Here is a 20,773-nt window from a genome sequence, read left to right as displayed (position 1 = left end):
GATATTTTACGAAAACTAATAAAAAAATTGAAATAAATTATGTTTGTTTCTATTTAGTTATTCTTTTTTATTTAGAACTTTAGCATTTAGAACGTAAGATACAAAATATTTGCGGATCAAATTTGCTTAATGCAAACAAATTCATGATTTTAGTTATAAATTGGACTTTTTAAAAACTAAAATAATCATAATATTAAATATCAAATAATACACATAGAAAATATAGAATTATGTGCAGAGTTTTTAGGTGAAGATCAGGTAAATGTTTCTTTAACAGCAATATTTTTCATTAAGAGTCAAGTCTATTATAAAAATCCTGTGGATGTTTTTCTGTTAAATAAAGTTTGAGTTTTTTGCATAAAACAAAACTTAGAGAATAAACTCAAATTCTACTTTAAATTAGGGACTATCAGCTGAACTGTGTGTACAATTTTATTTTGATTAAAAATTTGAAATGTAGAAAATGAATTGACAAGCAAATTTCTAAGTTCATGGTGTAATGTTGATTTTATATTTACTCATTTACTAGCTACATCGTTTTCTGAATTTTGAATTTGAGTTTTGTATTTATCACCGCGATTGTTTGTTCTTTGAAATTATCGACGTTATTCGGTGAGTTTTTATAATAATAAAACAGATTTTCCAGTTGTCCAAACGTTTCGAGCTACTTTGGCATTCGCTCCTCCTCAGTGGACACTTAAATTATATTTTGCTTTTTAACATTAAACTTTAAATCTAAATTTTTAATTTTAACTTACCATTGACTGGCCATCGTCTCAACTATTTTGATTTTGGACAGTTTGTTTTGTTTAGCGTTTACATTTGTTTGTCAGTGTCTGTGATAATTTTGCGAATATGGGGTCGTAAGCGGTCTTAAAATTTAACGAGTCTCTCTGCCTATTAACGACATTAGCGTCACCTCTCAATTTGATGTAAAATGTTTCGGCAGTTATTCTAGCATTGTATCCAGTAACTCTTTCCAATATTTTGGTATTTTCAAAGTATAAAATGTGTCCAGTTTCTAGACAGTGCTGTGCTAAACCTGTATTTATTTGTTTTGTGGTTACATTTGTCTAGTGTTGCTTCAAACGTTTTTCTAAGAACTGGCTTGTTTCTCCTACATATGATTTACTGGATTTTAACTCCATTAGCCCTTTTTCACATAAGAAAAAAACAATAATCGCATTGGTGGACAGAGCCTGTATGTGTTTGTGTTCGTTTTTTTAAATATATTTTAGTGCCCACTGAAGAGGAGCGAATGTCTGGACAACTGGTAGAAAACGTTGTTTTATTTGTAAAACTCGCTGAAAAACGTCAATAAAATTCAACAACAATACATCGCAGCGATGATCCAACATTCATCATATTTATTCGACAAAAAGATGGTTTCCTTGATAAGGACTGCATCAAAAAACGAATCTTAATGTTTATTCTAAATTCGTTGTTTTAATTATTTATTTTTAATCTGTATTGTAAATCTCTTTAAGAACATTGAGTTTGAATATCACACAGATTTTTATTAATTTTTTTTTTCATATTCGGAAAACTGTTACAAAAATATTGAAAATGCATATGATTTTCTAAATTGATTTGAAATGCAAAACCATATTTAAACCAGGATTTCAAAGCAGCTTTTCATTTCTTATATCGTATGATTATTCGAACTGAAATCAAGAATCCTAAACTGGAAACAGAATCCGAAAAACGAAAATAGATATAAATTTCTGTTATAGGAATATGAAACCAACAATTTGCAACAATTCGCACATTCTCTCTAGCCTTCAACATCTGGGGACATATGCTTGATTTGGTATGAAACGCTGAACTAAGTGGTGCATGCGGTTTGCAAAACTCCGAAAAGCCTCTAAGGGCGTCTCAAACCAAATCTTAATTATTTTTGAATAATTTAAAATTTTTGATCGATTTGAACTTTTTCACGAATATTCATTTTAACTAACAGAAACCAAATTTGCTCCCCTTCTTAATTCGAAACGAACATTTTTTAAAGGCGTTCTATAATTTGTAAAAAGATTTTTAACGTTTTTTTAGGAAAAACCCTTTTCTGTATGGACTGTTATTACCATTCGTTATTACTTCTATTTAAAGTTTTAAGGAGCTTGAAGTGAGAAAAATATATTTTTTGGAAATCACCGTCTTTTTAGCGGTGGAAGTGGAATTGTTATTCAAATTCAATTTTCTGTGCACAATTTTTAAAACTTTTATGCTCAATTCAAATTTTGTCTTTGAAGACCTTTTTCTTTCTACAAACGGTAAAAAAACAAAGTTTTCTAATTTGCTGTTCCAGGATAGTTGTCAAAATGACAGAAATATCATAATTTCATTGTTTTTCAAGCCAACTTCGTCAAAATTACAATTTACATTAATGATCGTATAAATAATCTATTTTTACAGATTTCATGAATTTTCTTAATTCAATTTTTATATTGACGACTAGGCTAAAACTTTCTAAAGCTGGTTTTTAAAAATCTTATGACTTTGATAATGTTGATTGCTTATTTCGAGTTACTCAATTTAACGTTGTTTGTAATGTTTTTTTTTGAAGAAATCATAGCAGATAATCGTGACAATCTTTTCAGGTCGAATCACTGAATGACACTGAATTTTTGTTGAAAATTCGGAATTATTGATAGAAACCTTGTCGTGAAAAATCCTAAATCGTTCACCCAGCTTTTCTTATTCAACTTTTCTTATTTCCGTCAATATTCAAGAACAAAAATTATTGACTTATTGATGGTCTGCATTTTTGTTCGGAACTAGCCTTTTTCCAAATTTGATGAAATAATTAAATTTCAAAAAATCTGCTGAGCATATTCATCATACTGCTTTATTTTTGCTTAAAACGAAAAAAAACTTAGACTTAAAAATGCCTTCCTATTTTTTGTTCGCCCTCCCAATCCACTTTCAAAAATTGAAACGAAAAAACTTAAACATTTCGTTTGGTCAATTAATAAATAGAAAAATGCATCTAAAAGAACACAATAAATGCTTAGCATTTTAGAAAAAGTTTTCAATCTGAGTGATTGCGGGTCAAGAGCAACTACAAGCAAGTGAAGTTTTACTTGATCAAATGACTGAAAAATTTATAATTTTTTATTAAATATGTTTGGACCAGTATTTTATGATGAATAACAATCTATAGTTAAAAAAATGCGAAATAAATTAAATTTGAGAAATGCTTCGCGGGCCCCACAAGCATGTCTCAAGGACCGCGGTTTGCTCATCCCTGCTTTAGATAATTTATACATTAGCACTGGCATTGGTCTAATTCGATTTTTGACTAGTTGAAAAATCATGCTCTCAAACATGTATGTTGTAAAAGGAAAATTAAGTGAACACTTCAAAAATCATGAATTTATTTCTATCCTATAGTTTATTTTTTTAAACAAAATCGAAAGAATCATAAGAAAAAATATCCATGCTGTCAAAACATTTTAAGTATAACCATATTCCAGTTGAATCTGGCTGGCTCAAACAACATTTCCATCATTTTGATCCAATCAATACTTTTGTTTCATCGATCTCATCCGTTTTACATCTTTCCCACTTATTTTTTTCTTCGCTCCAGACTTTCTTGACATTCGTTAAATATGCATGAAATGCCTCTTTATTTTGCTCGCTCCATCTCACATTCCATTGAAGCTTACACAGTTGCTTTTCATTTTCCCTCGCATTTGCACGTTTTCAAAATCAAATTATGCCATTTACTACCGCCATAAAGAAGCTTTTCTTTTCTTTTCGTATTTATTCTTCTGTTCGTCATTGATGGAGGCAACCTCAAAGAAATCATACGACCACACTGCGAGGAGGCTGCTTGCCGGAACAATTCCTCAAGAATCCCGACAGCATCCGTCCGACGACGTTGTTGGGCCGTTTCTGGTATTTGGTTGGGCTCTTGCTGCATGGTCCGGATTTGCACATAAGATTTCTTATTTTCGTGGTCGCTTTCGATTTCGCTTTTATCCCCTAGTCTAGAACAAATCACCAGACTCGGAAGCCCAAATCCGATGGGGAGGAACGAAGCTTATTCTTTCGCTTTTCTTTTCCTTCCTGGGATGTCTGAATTCCATTGAAATTCTTGCGCTAGAAAGATAGAAATTGAGTTTTCGTTTTTTTTTCACCCCAATTGTAGAAGCAGCAGGAGATCAACAAAAACAAGGAAATAATCGTGCTGGACCACAAACGATCTAACGCGATTAACATTGCCATGACCAAATTGCCTCCCCCGAGAGCTATTAAGGCGGCCATCTTAAAGATGGACTCTACTGTGGTCACACGAGAAGGCATCGAGAAGCTGCTCAACATGTTGCCATCGGATGAGGAGCGATGCAAGATTCAGGAGGCTCAGATGTTGAATCCGGAACTTCCTCTGGGAACTGCTGAGCAATTTTTGCTTACGCTTTCTTCGATATCGGAACTGGGCGCTCGACTTAAGTTGTGGGCATTCAAACTAGATTTCGAGAACATCGAGAAAGAAATCGCCGAGCCACTGATGGATCTCAAGCAAGGCATTGAGCTTTTGAAGGCCAATTTGACCTTTAAGTGTATTCTTTCGACACTGCTCAAGGTAGGCATTTTTCTCAATGGGGCTCCCGTGAAAGGGTTCCAAATCGATTATCTAGCCAAAGTACCGGAAGTCAAAGACACCGTCCATAAGCACTCCTTGCTGCATCATCTGTGTCACATGGTCATGGAAACCCAGGCCAACACCACGGATCTGTACTCGGAAATTGGTCCCATAACTCGGGCCTCTAAGGCCGATTTCGGTGAGCTGGCTCACAATATCAACTACCTGGAAACCGAATGCAAAGCCTCGTGGGACCGACTTAAGTTAATCGGAAAACACGACACCGCACCACATCTGAAGCAAAAACTGATAGATTTTCTAGCCGATTGCGCCGAACGGATCATCATCCTGAGCATCGTCCATCGGAGGGTACTCAATAGGTAAGATAATCCCACATTTAAACTCTGACAAACGTGAATTCAACAACTTTACTACTTCAGATACCGCAAGTTCCTGCTTTGGTTGGGCGTTCCGCAGCATCGGATTTCGGAGTCGCGGCCGAACGAGTTCTGTCGGATAGTGTCGGAGTTTGCGTTGGAGTATCGGACTACCCGGGAGCGAGTTCAGCAGCAGATCGAGAAGAAGGCTAACCACCGAGAGAGAAACAAGACTAGGGGCAAGCTGATAGTGGATGTGGGCAAGTTTAAGGGCTCCGCAGCTGCTGCTTCCGGTGCCACCCAGGAGGACCGAGCCGATGTGGAGTTGAGGTTAGTTGAATTTTGGATACTTTCGTTTGAAAAACCTTAGCATTTGTTTCAACCCAGTCTTTTAAGATACTTTGTACGAAAGAATAGAGGAGTGCGCTTAGGTGCCTCTTTCTCCATTTTTGTATTTTTGTGTTTCTAGGATAATTATGTAATTGCCAATCCCAGCCTAGAACTACCACACAAGCAAAAAATTGCGAGGCTATTTCCATATGTTGTTTATGTATCTTTGAAAACAGATTTATTTCTACTTTAGATAAAAAATGGTTATTGCAATAAGAATACATTTAAAAGCTGAAACAAGTTGAGCACCACTGACTCTCAGTGTGTGCTGCACGGCTAACTTTTACCTAAAACACAAACACGCAAAACCCAAAATTTTTAGCTATAACAATAATTTATTTCCACAAGACATTTTAAAAAACTAAACTAAAATAGGAAAAATTTAGTTTGTACTAGCTGATTTTACCCGGCCTTGCTCGGGTTCACAAAAGATATTAATCAAAATGAGTCGTTTGATTTTTCGAAATATTGGAAGCTTTATATTCATCATTTTAAGAAATTGGGCCCATGTTTGGCCACGTAAGTTTTGTAAGTCTTTTAAAAGTTTTTATTGAGATTATTCACTGTGTTTATCGATTTCATTTTTTTAGAAGAAGCTTATAGTTTGAATTTCAAACTAACTTCCTTCTTCTCTATCACAAAAAACTTTAATCTCTTTTGGAGACTATCCCACTTTTCAAGATGAATGATCTCCCTGTACAATGGTATATTTAAGTTTTATTTAATTAAAAATTTCTAAAACCACTTCCGAACCTTGATGAATCATGTTTAAGACTCATTAGGCATGTTTTCAATTGTATGTTTGCTTTTTTCTCTTTTTAATTTAACAATGTTTTTCTAAAACGTTGAAAGTTGCACTAAAAGTTTCTTGGAGTTATCGAAAAGAAATCATCTCTGAACCGAAATAACCATTTAAATGTTATGGAAATGGTGTTATTTGAGTTCCATTAATTATTTTGAAGAGTGATCAATGTTAAAATTCTTTGAAATCATTTGTTTGAACTCGCAGTACCAAACGGTTTTTTTTCAAAATTTTATGGTAGAATTGAACACATTGATGACCAAAAATAAATCAAAAAGTATAAATAAATTGGCCATTGAAATAGGATGGTATAAAACTAAAAACCTCAGATTGTATTATCTAATCAATTTTCTAATCCCCCATTTAGATTCCCCGGCGGCTATCAAAGCGTTGAAATTGCAGCCTTCAACATATATGTAACTCTGAATCTAATGATTTTTTCTTTCTCTATAAGGAATCCTAAAAATTTGAAAATGGCTGGTTTAAAACTGGAGTTTATGAAAATCGGTTCATTAGTTTTTCAGCATTCAGTCCAAATAGTTATTCAGCTGAAGAAGCCAATTCACTGTTGACTGTTCAGTTCACTGTATATCCTTGTAAACTCTCAAAGCCCCCCAGCGGGGCGGTAGGCAGCACATTGGAAATTACTACAATTCAATATATTCTTTACAGGATAGTTGTATTTTTCAATACAAAATGTAGGCTCATTATTGCATCCAAATATCTCGTACCGGTACCACGTGTTTTGAACAGTAGAAGGAAAAAACACCCGCCAAAATTTTACCTTTCAAATCTTTGATGCTCAGCAAGCTTTGATTTGCTTTCCAGTCCACGTGAACTCTTGATGGTCGTTTCTAATGCCCAGCCCATGGTGATGATGAAAACAATCCCGCCAAAGGGAAAAAATTGGTTCTGAAAAATGGGTGCCATGACTTTTGGTTTGTGGGAAAAAAAACGAAAGTTCTATGGGAGGGTCCCTTTTCTCAGGTGGGAGGGGCTCAAAACTATTACTAAAACCTTCCCATGGTCCAAACACATAACTGTACCAAATTTCAGGCTGATCGGTTAAGCGGTGTGGATTTGTATAAGGTGCATACAAACATATATAGTCCAACTCATCTTTATATATTAGATTTGAAATTTTTTCTGTGTTTTAAGATGTAATTTCAAAATCTTAAAAAATCTATTTTTTTAGGACTCGCAAACAGCTCTCCTGACGATACCAAATAGCATTTAGCAGCAAACGGGATGTTGAATGTGATAGAACAACTATTTTTAATTGTATATGTAGGGGAGAATGAGGATACTTGATCCCTGGGGATACTTGATTCCTTAGCTATATGGGGATTTTTTTTTATTATCTGACGAGTTTGCGCCGGGGGTCTTCAGATTTTCCCCAAAATTGAAAATTTGGTTCATTTTTGCGACTTAAAAACAAATGTATTTTTTCAGATTTCTAACATTTTTATTTTCTGAGTTAGCTTCGGTTAGATTTTTTTGTAAATAAAAAATAACCATTTTTCAAAGCTACATAACTCTGTTGTTTCTCAACGGAAATTATAAAATAGCACATCAAAATGCATTGAAATTTTATCAGCTTTCCAAATAGAATAGTTGAAAAAAATTAAATAATGACCTTCAACATGAAAAGTTGTAAATAAACTTTAAATGGCGTCTAAAAGTACCGTCTGCACCACCGAATATTTTGCGAAAAATACCATTGTGTAGCTCGATTCATGATGCAACTTTCATCTGAAGACACCAAAGTGGGCCATTAACACCTTGAAGAGTTATGAAAGAAATAATGACAATAAATCTCTTTTTTTGCATCGAAAACAAACAATGGTCGAACAACTGCACTCACATATGGAGATAGCAAGCACTTCTAACAACATGGAAACAAAAGAACTTATCAAAGCTGGTAAAAACACTATTTTATCGTCCTTTTCAGACTGCTTTTACTCGCATAACAGTCCCATATGAATTTTCGTCATTTTAGGTCAACATAAGGCTTCAACATAAAAGACTAAAAAAAGAGGTGTTGTTCTAGAAATTTCGAAAAAAAATATCAATTCGTGGCAGTCCTATATGAAATATACCTGAATAACAGTCCCATATGTGATATACCACGGATTTGGTTACTTTTCAATGTTTCTTTCGGCGAAATAGTCTTTGGTTTATTGCTTCGAATCATTTAACCATTTTTTTAACTCACTTGATGTCGAATGATGCACACTAGTTTTCGAAGGCAGGTCTGACTTTCTTAGGAATGACTTCCTGAGCGAAAAACTATCGGATGCAATCAAAAATCGTAAAAAGATTCAACTTACAATGTGGAATTCATGATATATTTTTGCAAAAGTATGTTTCTTTTTCTTACAATTGCATTTAGAAGTTCAAAAATGATCAAATTCAAGTCTTAGAAAGTAGCTTGGTGAGAAAATTTTTTTATGGGACTGTTATGCTAGTAGATTCGAAAAAGGTTTCAAATATGCTCGATTAACAGTCCCATAATGAATAAAAATTGCGCTCTCGACCTTACCAATTTCGAAAATTTCAGGCCTAACGATTTATTATGACAACCGAGAAACGATTTTCGTTTATGCTGAAAGTGGTGGTCACAAGTTAAAAATATATTCCAAAATAGAAAAAGCTGATTGTCTCGCTTGCTTATTTTTTTATATGGGACTGTTATGAAAGAAGGGGCGGTAGATTGTTGCAGCTTAACTGACTTCATGTTATATCCAAAAATCTATTAACGTATTTGTTTATACCCAGTTTTGCACCAGGTCACAACAAGTTATGCACATTTTACTGTCATTTTTAGAAGTTTATGCGCTAAGTTTTGCATCCGTAATTCCCCAGATTTGATTTAAAATGGACGGTGGAACACTGAAGATTCGTATGTGAGCGATCGAGGTAGCAAAACACTGACGACGAATTATGTTCGTTCTAGTATGGTAAACCTCAAAACTGTGCGAATGTAGAAAACGAATACGGTAAAAGTATCATATTTCCATCATTTTACAGCCTGGGCTGGCCATACTGAGCTCTTTGATTATTTCTACAAAATTTGTGCCACTTTCTCATACTTTTTTGATCAATGGGAAAGAATTGTGGTGTCCAGTGCTTAGCTCCCGATATAAAAACTATGTATACCACGTCTATATTTCATTTTTTTAATCACATTTTTGTGATCCCAAACACAGGAACTGAACCTTCTACTATTGGCATTGATTATGCTTCACAATGATCTTTGATCGAAAAATTAATAAGTTACATGTGACCAGGTTGAAAAAGCAACATTCCCATTATAAGTTATATCACTTAAACAATACGTTACTCAAAATTTTGGTTAAAATTCAAAGTCAGTTTTGCTGCAAACAATCTACAAAGCACGAAAAATTAGTGTTTTTTACCTGCTTTGGTAAGTTCTTTTGTTTCCATGTTGTTAGAAGTGCTTGCTATCTCCATATGTGAGTGCAGTTGTTCGACCATTGTTTGTTTTCGATGCAAAAAAAGAGATTTATTGTCATTATTTCTTTCATAACTCTTCAAGGTGTTAATGGCCCACTTTGGTGTCTTCAGATGAAAGTTGCATCATGAATCGAGCTACACTATGGTATTTTTCGCAAAATATTCGGTGGTGCAGACGGTACTTTTAGACGCCATTTAAAGTTTATTTACAACTTTTCATGTTGAAGGTCATTATTTAATTTTTTTCAACTATTCTATTTAGAAAGCTGATAAAATTTCAATGCATTTTGATGTGCTATTTTTTAATTTCCATTGAGAAACAACAGAGTTATGTAGCTTTGAAAAATGGTTATTTTTTATTTACAAAAAAATCTAACCGAAGCTAACTCAAAAAATAAAAATGTTAGAAATCTGAAAAAATACATTTGTTTTCAAGTCGCAAAAATGAACCAAATTTTCAATTTTGGGGAAAATCTGAAGACCCCCGGCGCAAATTGTCAGATAATAAAAAAAAATCCCCATATCTCGAAACTGGAATGTCTTACAAAGATCAAATGTTCTAGAAAAATGTGCCAAAATGAGCAAAATAATAACGCTTGTAGTTTAAAAAATTTTAACAAAATAATTGTTTGAGTAATTGAACTTTGTTAGAAAAATTTCACTAAATGTAACTTGAAGATCTTTTTTCATCACTTTAAAATGTTCCTTACATGGGAAAATTATGAAAAAAATATTTGTTCCAATGTATCAATCTTCCGAGCGTAAAATGAACTTCATAATGCCGTATTTTCAAAGCAATGGAAAACTCTCAACTTTTTTCAGAAAAAGTTTTCTAAAATAATGATTATGGGTACAATTGATCCCCTAGAGTTGGGTACAATTGATCCCCTTTCCAAACGGCATATTCTTCTTCTGAATTGATCGCTATGATTGCTGATTACGAAATTACTAATATTTATCCAAAAACTAATATTTATCAAACAATTGTCTGAAGAAAAGAGCAAAAATAATTAATTTTCTCTTAATTATAAAAAATAGTGCCTTCAAGTATGCAATGTTATTAGTGTTGAGACAAAGTTATAGAATTTTCATCTTATGTCTGCTATAGATTGTGAAATGAAAACAAACATGACCAAAATAGTCAATTAACATTCTATCTTAGGGGTTTGTTTGATTTTTTTTACAAGGATTTGGGCTTCCTGAATAAAAGATCAAGTCTCCTTCAATAGGGGATCAAGTCTCCCCTAACTTCAGAAAAATTGCAATTTTTTTACTCCCACGAAAATGCTTCTAGTTCATCAACGGGTTCAAGTATCGTTCTAAGTTTTGGAGCATAGAAACTTGAAGTTACAAGCTGTCAGAAAATGTTAAAGACGGCGAGTTGCTAATTTTTTCCAAAAAGATATGGTGAAAATAAGAAAAGGGGATCAAGTATCCCCACTCTCCCCTACAGTTAGAGTGCTATTTTTATAGTCATTTAGAGCAAGTTCACTGGTGTTGGGAAAAAGTGGTAGAAGTTTTTACATTTTGAAAATTTTACCATGCAAAAATGTTTTCAAGATCTTTGGGCGATCAATATTACCCCGGATTACGGAAATCAAGAATTGTCGTGCCGTTGAGAAGATAATGACGAATTCTAATGTGAAATTGTCCTGAAATTGAAAACTTGGGACAATCACCTTCGCTTATGTGGGTAATCCATCTGATTTTGTAATAATGAAAAATTATGCGACCAGACATAACCTATCTGAGAAGAGCTCTTGGCTGAACTTAAAGAAAAAACCATGTTAGAAGAGGTACAGGGACGAAATATGTCAAAGTTATCGGATCGAGACTTGCGACATATTGATAGAAAACTCTTGGCCTCCACATTAAGGGAATCGATAGCAGATGCATTTCGAGGTCACTAGGTTGAAGCCATGGTAAATCTGGCTGGTTTCGGAATGGAATCTATTGAAGTTAGTGTACATAAAAAGGTGTAATGGTGTAATGATGAAAGTTGGTTGACATTTTATATATGGGATCCGCTGGAATCATAAAGGGCTGGAATTATGAATGAGGAGCACTTTTAATGATAAAAATGAAATTTATTTTTAAAGACATATTTCATTCCGGAACCGGCCAGATTGACCATGGCCACAACCCAGTGTCCTCGAATCGCTTCTCATATCGATTTCCTTCATCAAGAGGGCAAGACCTTTCTATCAATATGTCGCAAGTCTTTATCCGATAACTTTGACATCTTTCGTTCCGGAACAGGCCAGATTCGCCATGTCTACGACCAAGTGTCCCTTAATCGCTTCTCTTATCGATTTCCTTCATGAAGAGACCAAGAGCTTTCTATCAATATTTCGCAAGTCTCAATCTGATAACTTTGACATTTCGTTCCGGAACCGGTAAGATTGGCCATTGTCACTACCCAGTGTCCCCAAATCGCAACTCCTATCGATTCCCTTCATGTTGAAGCCAAGAGCTTTCTATCAATGTGTCGCAAGTCTCAATCTGATAACTTTGACATATTTTGTTCCGGAACCGGACAGATTGGCCATGGCCACGACCCAGTGTACCCAAATCGCAGTGTCCCCGAATCGAATCTCCTATCGATTCCCTTCATGAAGAGGCCAAGAGCTTTCTTTCTATCAATATTTCGTTAGTCTCAATCCGATAACTTTGACATATTTCGTTCCGGAGCCGGCCAGATTAGCCATGGCCACGACTCAGTGTCCCCGAATCGCTTCTCCTAGAAATTTCGTTTATGAAGAGACCAAGAGCTTTCTATTGATATGCCTCAAGTTTCGATCCGATAACTTTGACATATTTTGTTCCGGAACCGGCCAGATTGGCCATGGCCACGACCCAGTGTCTCCAAACCGCTTCTAATATCGATATCCTTTATGCTAAGGCCAAGAGCTTCCTTCCAATATCTCGCTAGCTATGATCCGATACCTTTTAGTTGGTATTTTCGGAACCGCTTATCCTTATATTGGAAAGTTGGGACAATGTCATTATCATTCGATAGTAGGCGATTATTGATTCACTGCTTATTAGTATTGATTTCTCCCACACAATCCCACACAATAACAATCAATTTCCTGCGCTATCTGTCGACCGTCTATCGAATGGGCTTCTCGGAGGCCGCTGGCTTTCGAACTGGGCTCTACAAAATTGTATGCATGATGGGACTGGTTGGCATAGGGGTCTATAATGGTTTACTCACCCATTCGTGTTGTTTGCTGTTGTGGATACTTTCTTTCTGTCCTCTATTTCTTGCGCTGTAATTGTTCCGGTCGCTGTGAATATCTGCGGTGAAATCCAACTTTCTTAGAATGGCCGTTCGGAAAAATAATACTAGCCTTATCTACGTTTCTATTGCGCTTGCTCCTCTCCACCAGATCCTCGTCGTTGCAATCGGCGCCGTTCCCCTTGGCAATCTGTGCTGAGTGTTGCGAAAGTCAATTTGTTTTGCTGTTCCACAGTGTGTTTCAGCTATTTCTCACCTTTATGTAATGTTGCTCCTTGAGCTTATTCCTACTGGCTACGGTTCTGCGATGCGAACGGATTACAGGCCACTTTTTGCTGGTGGAAGAATTGCGCAAATGCAATCGCGAATACAATCGCTAAAAACGTTCGGACGATGCTGTTTTGTTTTCGCTTACCCTTGTTTACCTTTTTGTCCCGCGTGTGCGTTTGACGTATACACTCTTAACTCTAAACACTCATTCTTTGATTAACTGTCCTCTCTAATGGTAGGCAGGCTTCGGATTCATTTGAGACTAAACACCCACGGAGCTCAAATCTGCTCCCACTCTTTAGGCTGCAAGATGGAATGAGAAGGAGTTACCATTTGCCTCAATGATGCAATGCTCCTAGGGAGTTCTTTTTGCCTCTCGCTCTGCTCTGAAAAGAGAAATGAGCGCTCTACGGGAGTAGCTTCTTAGGAGCACGCTTGTAAAGCAAACGTTATGTGCTAGGTATCTGGCTGGCCCTTGTTAGTTTGTTTTGGTTTACGCCGGCGGTGTCATTTGGGAATGATTTAATACGAATAGCAATCGATAGAACGTATCTCCGCTGATAAGTTCTGTGTGAAGTTTACATGAAAAGTTTAAGTCCGATAGCACAAGAAGGAATCGCGCAACAAGCCTCAAGGTGCCTCAAGTTAGTAGAGAAATTTGAGATATTTTGTTGGCGTAGCTAGTATTTCTTCAAGAACCGTCAAACGATGTATCATGCAACAGCAGGGTTAGATGCTACCTTTGTACATCACAACACTTATTCAATTTTTTTTTGAATAAATATATCTAATGTAATAAAATTATCATTCAATGATAATGATGATTACTCAGTTTCTAACATCGCAAGATAGATTTTTAAAATTTTGATTCTCATTTTCTCAATTTAGAAAATTTTACAATAGATATACAATTTTTCACATTTTTCGATGTTCTAAAACATTTTACCAAGTTTGACGGATTGGCTTAATGATATCACACACAAACTTTATACTACTTTTATCACCCCATAACAACTCTGATGCAAATATTTAAAAAAAATAAAAAATGAATAATTCAGTTACCTGTTTGGGCTTTCATCAAATTGAAATCTCGATTTCATATGCTTGAATATGATTGTTTTTCATCACGCGTTTGTTAATTATAAAATTTCATCTATCATAACATGAACTTTTATGATTTGAGAGAGTTGATTTTTTTGTAGTATTTTTACTCCTAAATATATGCAACACTTTTATGCTTTTTTTGAAATCATTTCTGACAGAACTTTTTTTGAATATCATTGTTTTGCATCACTCGTTTGTTAATTTCAAAATTTCATCTATCATAACATGAACTTTTATGGTATAAGCTAGTTGATGTTTATGTAGTATTTTTTACCCCTAAATGTATGCAGCGCCCTTATGCTTTTTTTCAAATCATTTTTGACAGAACAAATTCGAAGAAAATCGAAACTTGCTAAAATTAGTACTTTATACGTGATGACATCACAAATATATCTAGAGCTATAAATATTCAAACGTTTCCATTTGTTTTTTGATTAAAAACAAGTGTCATCTTGCCCCTTTTTAGTAGGGTGATAATCGCATATTTTTGTAAATTTAAAAATAACTGGGGAAACCAATTAGTTTTCAGACTACGTTAATTTGATCTCATATCAATAATGATTATATGAGAACGTTACGTTTTTAGAAGCCATTCAATGTGAAAAGTGTGCAAGATGCCCCAGTTGACGGTACTTCTTTTAACACCGGCCGATTTCTTTGTAATACATGTTATCTGAAAACCAAAAATACGACAAACGTTTTACATGATCATTGAATGTAAATTAAAGTAATAATTAAACGTTGTTAAAGTTAAAAATAGTCTAAAACTCGTTGTGCTCGTCGCCGCACAGCCAACCATCAGCTAGCCAGCAGCAACTTGAAGCAATCAAATATGTACCTAACGCACGCAAAATGATTCCTCCCAAGGAGGCCTCTTTGGGAGGAACGCAGAGCCTCTGGGAGAGCAAAGAGTGACTGGCGCTCTTAGAGATTCTGGCGTTATAAGGAGAAGTGAGAAAGAGTTATTTTCGACTGCCAGGAGTTTGGGAGTTCCTCCTCTATGAGTGGTACTGCTCTGCCTCTTTTGGGTCGCACCTCAGGATTCGTCTGAAGCCTGATGGTAGGACACTCTCAGTACTAAATAGCTACACGAACCTACAAAAGCATTTTGTGAAAGCTTTATTTATGATGAAATTTCTTGGTTATGTGGATGAAAATGATAATTGAGGGATATGGTTTAATTTACATTGTCATATCTTCAGTCTTACTATATACTTAATCTAGTACCATGATCAATCTGTAAAATTAATTTGACAGAAGCTGGTTTTTTTTCGTTTTGATTTGCCTGCTTTAGAAACTGCAAGCCTCTACATCATGGGTGGCCAATATTTTCAACAGGCGGGCCAAATTTCAGAACTAAGATTGGCTCGCGGGCCAAGCAACAAAGAAAACAAATAATATCAGATTTTTTGAAAAAGCTACTAAAATTTTTACTAATTTTGCTCCATTTGATATTTAGTAGAAATATTACACAGTACGAAATGAATTATCCCTCTCAACTTACGTATGTACGTCAATCTTTTTATATAATTTAAAACCTTCTCGGTTTATTCATCCCAGAAATAACAAATCACGTGTCTACAATGGACGTTTAGTCAATTGTATGGTCTCCAAATATAAAAATAACCGCCCATTTTCCAAAGTTTTCACCGTTCTTCTTAGACAAATTTGATAGACAAATTAAAAAAAAAATAAAAGCAGAATGGAATTATTGATAAAAATAACGTTTTGAAATTTAAAAGAATAAATTTTTGAACGAAGTTTCGTTATATCTATATATATAAAAATGAATGTTTGTCTGTCTGTCTGTTACCTATAGACTGGGAAACTACTGAACCGATCATCGTGAAACTTGGCATCTGAGGGTTTTTGGGGCCGGGGATGGTTTCTGTAATAGTCAAAACTCCGTCCGATTTAAGGGAGTGGGGGCTTCCATACAAAGTTTGTAGTTTTTCGGAACAAATTAAAGTCATGACATCCATTTTCTCGAGATTTTTTCTTCCTTTGGGCGGTTTGTTTTTCGTCTCCAAGGTCGAGGCGTCGCGAGCCAACGTCGCGAAAGGATAGTAACCGTGGCATAGCACACTGAATATTTTGGCGCGTATTTCTCAACCAAGCATATTTTCAATGCACGGGATGGCGATATGAAGCCTTGATGTGATTTTTTTCTACTTGATTCCTAGCTCATTTGTACAGCACATGGTTATGAATGACGCCTAGATGAGACACAGATTGAAATTTTGCCGATCGAATAAAACATATACATTTTTTTGCCAAAATCTGAAATTGAAAAGTCATGGCATCCATTTTTAGAGATTTTCTTTTATTTGAGGGGTTTGTTTTTCGTCTCTATGGTCAAGCAAACGTCGTCACAAGTGGATAGTAACTAAAGCATACTGTTCATTGATCGCTGGACTAATTTAACAAACAGGCGCCTGTTTCTCAACCAAGTTTCTATGTTTCTTATGCACGTGAGGGCGATATGCAACCTTGATATGTTTTTTCTTGCTAAATTGCACGTGGTAATAAATAACGCCTAGATGTGACACGGATTGGTAATTTATCAATCGAATCAAAACCATTTGAAATATTTGAATAAAATACTTCCATATTTAGTTCGTGTTAATGTAGGTAGCATTCGACTTTTCATTCAAGGAACATCAGAACATGTTCAAAAGTTCAACTATTTCTGTTAAAAAAAAAATTAAAAATTATGTTTTCTTCTAGAAATTGTTACTTCGGCCCAAATACACAACGGAAACGAATTCAGAAATGAATATGGAAGCTTTTTATTTCAAATAATTCTGAAAAAACCATCGTACTTTTTGATTACATACTAATTCAAGTACGTACTTAGTATGAAAAGTGTTTTTGTGTTTCATGGCTGCATAAAAGAGACTTTTGATCCGCTTCGTTTTTGATAAGCGAGACTTTAGAACTGATATTCAACTGGACGCAAAATTTTTATGAGAAATTTTTAGTAAACCCTTAAAGTGATAAAACCAATATTCCCTCCTGTCAACTTACACGGTGGGGCAAGGGCAAACGTCGAACTTTTAACAAACTCATCTTCAAAATGATTCAATATGTTGGAAAGACCAGAAGGGGTATTCCGAATGTTGGAACTGAAGCGGATATTGACAATTCTTAAATGTCTTTGTAAATGAAGGTCATTCCCTTTGAGCAGCATTCGTTAAAAGTGGACTAACATACATAAATTTATACTGCAGGAATACTGCAGATATATCAGTGAAACTTGATAGAACAAAAACAGGAATACGTATTAAATCTATTTTAAAGCCATTACTCTGACGCATCTGTAAATAAGCATTGCATTGACACTTGCCCCAATATACGGGACAAATGTAAAATTAGAAATTTGAGTTTGCAAACTTTTTTAAATATTTGACTTTCAAAAAGAAAATAAAAAAAAATGCTGAGAACTTATTTAGTGATGCAACTGATATTTTTTTTAAATATTTATATTTTTTGCCGTAGTAAATTTATTTAAAAAAAAAAAATAAATTTGCACTGTATTTGATACAGAACAAATTCAATATATTTTTTATTACCATGATAAGTGTTGTTGGGGAAAACTTCAAGCTATAATGTCTCATGTCTACGAGTTTGGAATATGGCGAAACATTTTTTTAACATAATTTTGGCGCAAAAAGGATAGATATTCAAACTGCTTCTTAGGCGAGGATGGTGAAAAAAGCTGTTTTAAAATGGTTATTAAAAATCATTTTCATCGTTTTTTTTTCAAATTTCTATAGCTTATTTTTTCAACTCAAAAAATACCCCATCTAAAGCTTATCAGGAGCTGGAAGTGCTCATAATACAGAATATTAGGAATATACTCAAAAAACTGTCTCGATTCACGCTATTCATCGATTTTAAAAGTTCTATCTCCATAAAGTACAATTTGCAATAAATTCCAATATGCGAATCTTTTTCTTTCAATTAGTAATTTATGTAAACTCGAGCCGGTTAAATTTGCCTACCTTCTTCAAGCAGTGGGGGACAAAATTGGAAAAGATGGGGGAGCTCCCATGTAAATTTAAGATAAAGAGCTTTTCAAAGAAGGGACCATATTTAAAAAGGTTTTTTTGGGTACAGAGTACAAATTTCAGTTCTTGAAAAATGAGTTTAGAGATCAAGTTTCAGTAAATAATACATACCATCTTTGAATTGCAATTCAGAACTGCAGCTGCAGCTCTCATTTCAAAGTTGTTGGTTCTGAAGTATGATGAGGTTTGATTTAAAACAATGCTCTCTAAAATGTAAATTTGAATAAATTTTTACAAATAACATTTATTTTCGGAAGGTGTAGCAAAGCACAACGGGTCAGCTAGTCATCAATAATATTGATTTTTCATAGTACGGACCAAGGTTGCCGAAATCACAGAAAAATCTGTAATTTCTCAGAATTTTGAGATAATTCTCATCACAGAATCTGTGTCACAAAACACAGAAATTTGAAAAATTCACAGATTTCACAGAAAGTTTGAATTTAATATGGACTTCAAAAATTTTAATTATTTTGCCCAATATAGAATTCTATTTTTTTACATGGAATTAAAAAAGAATGATAAAATTGGTAATTTTTAATGATTGTACCCAACGTAAATGTGAAAAAAACCCAACTTATCATGAATTTTAAAGAAGATTAAAGGAAATAGCATCACAGAAAACCATCACAGAATTTTTGGGTAAAATCACAGAAAGTCAGATTTTTTTTCAGAAACACAGAATTTATTTCGGCAATCTTGGTACGGACCCCAACTTCAATTCAATCGAATTCTCGAGTATCTCGATTTGACAAGTGTATTTCAAAAGACTTCAATAAACAGGATGAATATGAATTAGATTTTTTTTTAATAATTATTGCATTTTTTGAAGCAATAATTTTGCTTAGAAATAGTCGTTTTTATGAGAGATTTGTCAGCACAAAAACGGTTGTAGTTGAATTCTATTACAAAACTCTAAATTCTGTCTAGTTTTCCATTATCGATGTACATAAATACAGAGCACGTTGCCAATTAAAATATATTTGGAATTGGTTTAATTTACGTAAATTTACCCTTTTCTGTTGAAGCTTAGCAAAAAATAACAAATTGAAATAAAGTACAGAGCAAACTTTTGATATTTCACTCAGTTTGCCAAAGTTAGTAAATTTTGATGGATGAACGAAGTTTTTGAAGTAGCATTCAAGTTACGAAAGGTTGAATTTGTTGTAAAAGTCTAATTTTTAATATGATGTTGATATGATTCGGGGTTTTTTTTTACGATTTTTAAACGATTTGGATGCGATCTTACATTTTTTTATGAGGCAACCCAACTAGAGTTCGCTTGAAGGCTCTTCATTAGACTGAGTCGATTTGGGGTCATTTTTGAATTTCTCAAACCCTGGGGTCTAAAAAGCTTTGCTTTGGTTCAAAACTCATCCATGATTCTCTTCATATCAATGATATGTAATCATAAAAACCCAATCGGAAAACATTGAAAAATGTGTAATGGAATCAACAAATTATGTGTCAAATATGTCAAACCGTATAATTGTACGTAATCGTTATTGCTTTTTATTCAGTGACGGTAGCCTTTTTTTGTAAAATTATATGAGGCCCTCAGAACCTAAGGAGCATAAGTGAAAACATGATTGATTTTTAGTAAAAAATACCAAACGGTTCTCCATGTTTCAAATTATGTTAAGTGATTTTTTTAAATTTTTAAAGTTTATCGTTTGAGAGAAAATTGCAAATGTTCGAAAAATGTATGGAAAATGGAAAAACACAATAATTATAAATCTTTTTTTCTCAAAAATTAGTTTTCATACACTTTTACCCCTTTGACTTTTATCAATTCAAAGAGATTTTCAGATCTTTATTTTGAATTTATTTATTGTAGACTCAGGTATATTTATAAAAATGATGTATGCAAACTAAGAAAAACATTCAATTCTTAGAACATGATTTTTCCAAAAAGAGCTTCGCGGGCCACAAAAAGCTGGTCGCGGGCCACATGTGGCCCGCGGGCCATGGTTTGGTCACCCATGCTCTACATAGTAATTTCGACATTGTGGAACAAATTCATAAGAACTGATAGTAATTTAAATCTGGAATTTGAGTACCTACTGGAAAAGAATCTTTTTTGCCTAGTTGTCATGTCTTTTTTCTTAGTATCCAGTGATTAATGCCGAACAACTTGTTTGCTTCCCTCTTGCCCACAGAACTCTACTAGGCACCCCAACCAAAGGCCCCGGTGGCGACGAGGTGGAAAGTAGTGGAACCCTGACCTGGCGCCGACGACGGGGAGACGCCACGGCCTCACCGGTGACCTTGATAAATTCCAGTGCAACCCTCGGAGGCAGTAATTTCACCGGAAATAATCACAACCGGGACGAAAGTTTCACCGACGGCGACGACGAAATCCTGGAATCGCTGGTGAAGACGGCAACCAAAGCGGCGACCCCGAGGCCTACCCAGCGGGAACGAAAACGAACCCGACAGGCGGACCGGAAATCCTGT

At 34.7% G+C, this 20,773-nt stretch overlaps 1 protein-coding gene across 5 annotated transcripts in view; it reads left to right on the top strand.

Annotated features, from left to right (window-relative positions):
* Positions 1–20,773, top strand: part of LOC129757316 (FH1/FH2 domain-containing protein 1) — a 411,337-nt gene that overhangs the window by 379,058 nt on the left and 11,506 nt on the right. For all 5 annotated transcript variants that reach the window (XR_008739671.1, XM_055754498.1, XM_055754499.1 and 2 more), the window contains 3 exons: positions 4,151–4,965; positions 5,026–5,292; positions 20,476–20,771. Coding sequence is in view for 4 of the 5 variants with exons in the window: in XM_055754498.1 (XP_055610473.1) it covers positions 4,151–4,965; positions 5,026–5,292; positions 20,476–20,771 (1,378 nt within the window). In the remaining variant the exon portion in view is untranslated. The remainder of the gene's footprint in view (positions 1–4,150; positions 4,966–5,025; positions 5,293–20,475; positions 20,772–20,773) is intronic.

Source organism: Uranotaenia lowii, chromosome 3 (genome assembly GCF_029784155.1).
Source record: "Uranotaenia lowii strain MFRU-FL chromosome 3, ASM2978415v1, whole genome shotgun sequence".
Lineage (NCBI taxonomy): Eukaryota > Metazoa > Arthropoda > Insecta > Diptera > Culicidae > Uranotaenia > Uranotaenia lowii.
This window is presented reverse-complemented; position numbering and strand designations above follow the sequence as displayed.